We start from the raw sequence: 6,194 nt of genomic DNA on the forward strand, positions 1-6,194 counted from the left end.
GCGGCACGCTTCAGCTGTGGGGACAACAAACCGAATTGTCTTGTTGGTTTTTGATCAGCGATATCGATGGTGACGATTCGAATGGCCGCTCCTCGTGCAACCAAAGCACTGGTAAGAGTGAAGCGCTCGTGTCCAGACCGTGCATGGCGAGGTTCAATTTCTTTGTTATTATGTGTTAGTAAACACCGGGCTGTGGGGACAACAAGCTCGATAAAGCTCTCCCTATAGTTCGATCTCCTGCCCAATAGCTTGCCCGTAACGTCATTTGCGGCCATACTGGTATGTTATGAGCCACAAGCGTTCACCGTGGTAGCTTCCCATCGCAGAAGTAGAAGCTCGAGAGAACCAGCAAGTAGAAATAACCGTCAGTACCCAGCAATGGCTAATGGTTTACCTAGCAGAGATTTTCGCATTCTCAGGTCAAGCTCCTACCTAAGGTCTGCAACTAACAGCGATATTGATGGTGTGGAATCCACGTTGTAGAAGCATCGTGGAGCTAAGACTGCAGTCAAGGCCACAACCAAGAGAACTCAAGGTCGCTGCTTTGAAGCGCTCCTCCGCAGGACGAGCGCTCGCGCAAGAAATGTATGTCTCAAAGCCAGGAGCGTTCGCTGGCTCGCGCTTGTAGCTTTGGCTGCAGTCTCAGGATATGGATGAACATAGTATAGTAAAGGCGCTAGCGTCCTCTGCCAAGTTACATTCGGGACTAAGTAACTCCACGAGAGAGTCGCACTGCCGCGAACTGGCGCTGCTTCTTAGGAACTCACGACGTGACGGCATCCCAACGGAGGTCCACAGACCACCATCAGAGGCAAGTTTACAATTTTTTTTATTGGTTTTAAAATATATATATATATGTTTTTTTGCTTCTCTGCCTGCAGCCCAAAAGCTCTAGTCTAGGCTACTGTTTCTGGGCTGCGGGCACAGCATAGACCCAATCTAAACCAAAGAAATAAGTGAAAACATTACGTTTCTGTACCCATTAAGGGTGGACGGAGTATAGAGCTATGCTTTGCTAGCGGGAGCTCGCGGCGTAACTTTAAAACATGAACTGAGCAGGTGTTCGCTAGGCCCGCTTTCCGGAGTGTACGCTGAACCTCTGTAATGTTTGTGGCAAACGGCGTTGGCCGTTTGAGCTGCTGCGCTCACCCAGGAGCTACAGAATCCGGTGAGAGTTCGGCAGACCCCGGAGACGAAGAGTCTACTTCGGGTGGCGCCTCCGGGTTGGGTGCTGCAGGGGGTGGCCGAGGAGGGTTACCCGAAGACATCGGCGACACACTGCCGTTCCACACCTGGAAGCGGCAACAAGCTGGTCGTGAACAATGTTTTTTTCTTTTTTTTCGAGTAAGCCTACGCCACGGTGGTCTACGCGCACGCGTACACTCTCACCCCTGTGCCACCTCGTCCCGCTGTGGCCATTTTCGGACCAACATTGTCAGTACCTATACCTTCGCGCGTATTTAGTCTTTTTGACGATTCTTTTTGTGAGCATCGGTGGTACGGGGGCACAAAGAGAAATGAGAACCGATACAACGTCACGATGTCGATATGCTTTCACGAGTGGAGTCATGTTGGGCTGCCCTTCAATTGTAGTTCGCAGATAAACCCCCAGATGGCGCTCCTTACAAGAGGCTAACAACAGGACAGAGTTGCAGGAATTAATGAGCATCTGTGGTAGGGAAGGAGAGGAATTAGGTTTAGAATTCAGTAGCGAAAAATCAGCAGTCATGATTTTTAACAAGGATGAAGTTGAGAGGCTGAAGATACAGAATATTACAGTTGAGAGAGCTAGTAAATACAAGTATCTAGGAGTATGGATATGTGATGGTGCAGAATATCTCAGTTAGCATGAAAAATATATAATAGGTAAGGGCAACAGAAATGCAGCTGTAATGAAAAATAGAGCACTTTGGAATTACTACAGGTATGAGGTGGCGAAAGAGATTTGGAAAGGGGTCATAATGTCTGGCTTGACTTTTGGAAACGCAGTGCTATGCATGAAATCCGAAGTGCATGCGAGACCAGAAATAAAACAGCGCGGAGTAGGTAGACTGGCTTTGGGGGTACATTGCAAAACGCCAAACCAGGGAGTACAAGGAGACATGGGATGGGCGTCATTTGAGAGCAGGGAAGCGGTGAGCAAGATAGAATTTGAGGATAGGTTGAGGCAAATGAATGGGGAGCAATGGGCACGAAAGGTTTTCAGCTATTTATACATTAGGAGTGTAGACAAAAAGTGAAGACAGCGCACTGGGAAATTAAGAGCAAAGTTTTTGGGCTATAGCGAAGATACGGAAGAGCAAGTCTCAGTTAAGAAGAAAGTTAAGGCCACAGAAAGAGATCGGTGGCTGGAGGGAATGCAGACAAAGACGGCTCTGGAAAGCTATAAATTAAACAAAACAGTTATTGCCAAAGAAAGCATTTATGACAATTCTAGGGGAAGCTCATTGTCGTTTGAGGCGAGGACGGATGTTCTGCGAACCAGAAAATACAGAGTGAAGTACCAGGAAATGGATACAGTGTGCACTGCTTGTGGAGAGGAGGACGAGACGGCTGAGCACTTGATACTCTACTGTAAAGGGCTTCACTCTATGCCTACTGAAGACAACACAGATTTAATAAAGTCATTGGGTTTTAGAGACAGCGAAGGGAGAGTGGATTTCAAGACTGTAGAGATTACCAAGCAAAGATTAAGTGAATGGTGGCAGAAATCGAGAGAAAACTAGGTATTTTCTTATTCACTGATGGCAAGGGGGTTTCATAGCCTCACTTTCTTTGCACTGCGGAGTGAATATAGATTTCACATTTAAATATTCTCAGCTTAAATGGTAAAACAAAATGGCTAGGTGGCGTAAGCTACCGCCCGATCCAAAGGGCTGAGCCGTATTCATCCATCCATCCATCCATCCAGGTCCATTGCGGCGACGGAGAGAAGGCTAGTGAACGAACAGGGGTGGCTAGCGAACCCAATTTACAGCAGTGTTTGGTTTGCAGGTTTTTGTTCCCCAGCTATCCAGGTCGACCCGTCAAGTTGTTCCAATTATACTCTTTGTTCACCCTTACAGTACGGTGGCAGCTAACCACCCGCAGGAACAATGCCAGTATTTCATTGCCTGTCCACGCTCTCTACGCGTGGCTGTGGGAAGAGCGTGATCACGAGACGGAGGATAGGCATACAACTTGTCCGACGAGCACGTACAGTCTCCGGCAATATGAAAGACCCACTGGGAGCGCGTGGCCGAGGCGGTGGCTGGTGGGGGCGCTGCGAGCGCTTTGGGCAATTCCATCCTGCTTCGAGGGAAGGACGCTCACTCGGGCTCAGCTAAAGCGAAACGCGCTTATCAGATTGTGCTGAGCCCCGAGTGAGCGTCCTTCACTCGAAGCAGAATGGAATTGCCCGGAGCGCTCGCAGCGCCCCCGCCAGCCACCGCCTCGGCCACGCGCTCCCAGTGGGTCTTTCATATTGCCGGAGACTGTACTTTCCACCGCACTGTCAGCTTAAAGCGGGAAACACATGCACGACGAAACCGTCCGATCCGGCGTCCGACCGCACAATACGACGGTCGGAGGCGAGGGTTTTCAACGCTCTCCGATGCTACGAAAACCCTCGCCTCCGACCGTCGTATTGCGCGGTCGGACGTCGGATCGGACAGTTTCGTCGTACATGTGTTTCGCGCTTAAAGTTGAACCGAATACATGTGACGTCCTTTTTTATTGATATATATATATATATATAGTCGAGCCCACTTAAAACGAACTTGATCGCCACGCGGCATTTGTTCGTTGTATCCAAAGTTCGTAGTAAGTGGACCACCTATAATACAGGCAAAAAGAGCAAGCGAGAAGAAAGTTAACTTTATTTTTGAAAAAAGTCCATGATGCAAGTCTGCTTCTTCAAAGCTGATCGCATCACTGCCGTTTCTAATTTTTCCAGCGCGGTAATATGTTCATCACCAAGACCTCTGCTGCACACGAGTTCCTTAAGCGACGCGATGTAACCGATCGCGGTTGAAGCGTTCACAGCAACCGGCGGTAGAGCAGCATCCTCGTCATCGTCCTCGTCGGTCTCTGGGCAGTCGGGAAGGGCTCGCACTTCACGCACAATAGCTTCGTCAGTGCACGGCTCCGCGATGTCGGCGTCGTCATCAGCAGAAACGAAATCGTCCCAGGCAACGTCAGGTCCGGCCAGCTGCGTGTCAACAACGCGTTGCCACAAGTCCTCGTGCGACCGGCCTTCCTGTGGGTGATCTATGGCGTCCTCGGTGCCTGGGCCCATAAAACCCGCCTTGCGGAAGCAATTTGCTATGCACTCCGCGGTGAGTTCCATCCACGCCGCCTTCAACATCTCCACGGCGGCAAGCAAGCTGATGCGAACCGGCATGGCGGCATCTGGCCGATCAATTGCGATCAACAAGCGTTGGATGACGCGCCGCCGGTAGCACACCTTGAACGCATGAATAATGCCCATATCCAGGGGCTGAATTTTGCAGGTTGCATTGCGAAGCAAGAAGAGTACTGTCACCGCACTCAAGGAAAGCTGCACATGGTGCGCCGCACAGTTATCCAGCACGAGCAGGACCTTCCTGTTTTTTCGTGCCATGTCGCGGTCAAACTCGACAAGCCACTCGGCGAATAAGTCGCGGCTCATCCAGGCTTTCGTATTGTTCCTGTAGCGTACGGGCACGTAGCTTCCAAAGCATCGCGGCTTACGTGACTTGCCAATAACAAAAGGTAGCCGCCGGTCACTGCCGTCCATATTGGCACAGAGAAGAACGGTTATCCGCAACTTGCTGTTCTTACCTCCCGCGCACTTGTCGCCTTTCAAGGCATGCGTTTTAGATGGCAACATCTGATAAAACAACGCAGTCTCGTCGGCATTGTAAACGTCCCGTGGAGCATAGCTCGCAATTGTTGGGAGGTTGTCGAAAAGCCATGCATCGACGTCCTCGTTGTTCACAGACGCGGCCTCGCCGACGACCGCCTTGAAAACAATTCCGTGGCGAGCCTTAAACCGGTGGAGCCATCCATTGCCTGGGCTGAAATCGGGAAAGTCCAAAAGGAAGGCGAAGTCTTTAGCCTTGGAGAGCATCAGCGGTCCACTGATCGGAACGTTGCGAGACCGGGCGTCAGCGAACCACTTCAGCAGTGCGTCCTCAACGTCCGCGTAGGTCGCCTTCCGAAGGCGCTTTCTTGCCGGGTTGGCATTCACGGTAGCACCAAGAATCTTTTCCTTGTCCTTAGCAATGGTCGAAATGGTCGATTTCGACAGTCCGTACTTCTTGACCAAATCGCCGTTTTTTGCACCTTGAGCAAGTTCATTAACAATGGCCATCTTCGTTGCAATGTCGACTGCTTTCCTTTTAGCACCTGAAGAGGTCGGCATACAGTCCGCCATCGCACCAGGCGCAAGTCAAGCCCTTGGACTCGCGCGTTGAGGCAACCTTCAAATCCCCGATCTGGGAAGAGCACGAATGCGGCAACGATGTCAACGCAGTGCCATCGCACAGAAAGAATCGACGGCTCAATATCCGCGGTCCGGGGTGGCAACGGAGCAGCAACAAATGGAGAACCGGTTTGGGCCGGTAAAGCGGGTAGAGCAGGCGCCAAACTTTCCGGATTGGTCGTCGCAGATCACGTAGATGCATCCCGACGACGCGGGCGGCGCCACTTTCTCTTTCGTCACCGCGCGCGCGCGCTTTTTCGTTTTCATTTTTCAACGCGCGCTTTTTCTTTTTTTCTTTATTTTCTCCGCAAAGGAGCGTCCCGGGGACGCTCCGTGGGCGAAGTTCGTCTGCCGCGGGTTCGCAGTCGAGCGAAACCGCGCCAAGCACTGCCGGCTCGGTCAACTACGGGGGCCCGACAGCTTCGCGTTCGCTCTAACCGAGTGGTGAGGCCGCAACAGTTCGTTCTATGTGAGACACTGTGCCATTGCCCCAATGTATATTTTGACGGTAGCACCACCCTTGTTCGTACTAAGCGAGCGTTCGTTATATCTGCGGCCGTTATAAGTGGGCTCGACTGTATATCAGTGTGTCGAACCGAAAAAAATACGGGTTCGGTTACGGTTCAGGTTCAGGTAAATTTATTTTGTTTCGGTTCAGTTCCGGTTCGAATAATTCGATCCGCGAACCGGTGCGCGAACCGGTTCGGGGCGCTGAACCGGTTCGCGAACCGGTTCGGAAATTATAAATGAC

General features: G+C 51.2%; 1 protein-coding gene across 1 annotated transcript; it reads right to left on the reverse strand.

The window, feature by feature from the left end:
• Positions 1-3,835: 3,835 nt before the first annotated feature.
• LOC115326502 (tigger transposable element-derived protein 6-like) lies at positions 3,836-5,170 on the reverse strand. The gene has a single exon (XM_029987408.4). It carries the CDS (start codon positions 5,087-5,089, stop codon positions 3,857-3,859), a length of 1,233 nt encoding a protein of 410 aa, XP_029843268.3. The 5' UTR covers positions 5,090-5,170; the 3' UTR covers positions 3,836-3,856.
• Positions 5,171-6,194: the final 1,024 nt, after the last annotated feature.

The sequence above is a fragment of the Ixodes scapularis genome, unplaced genomic scaffold (genome assembly GCF_016920785.2).
Source record: "Ixodes scapularis isolate PalLabHiFi unplaced genomic scaffold, ASM1692078v2 PGA_scaffold6__148_contigs__length_123643588, whole genome shotgun sequence".
Classification (NCBI taxonomy): domain Eukaryota; kingdom Metazoa; phylum Arthropoda; class Arachnida; order Ixodida; family Ixodidae; genus Ixodes; species Ixodes scapularis.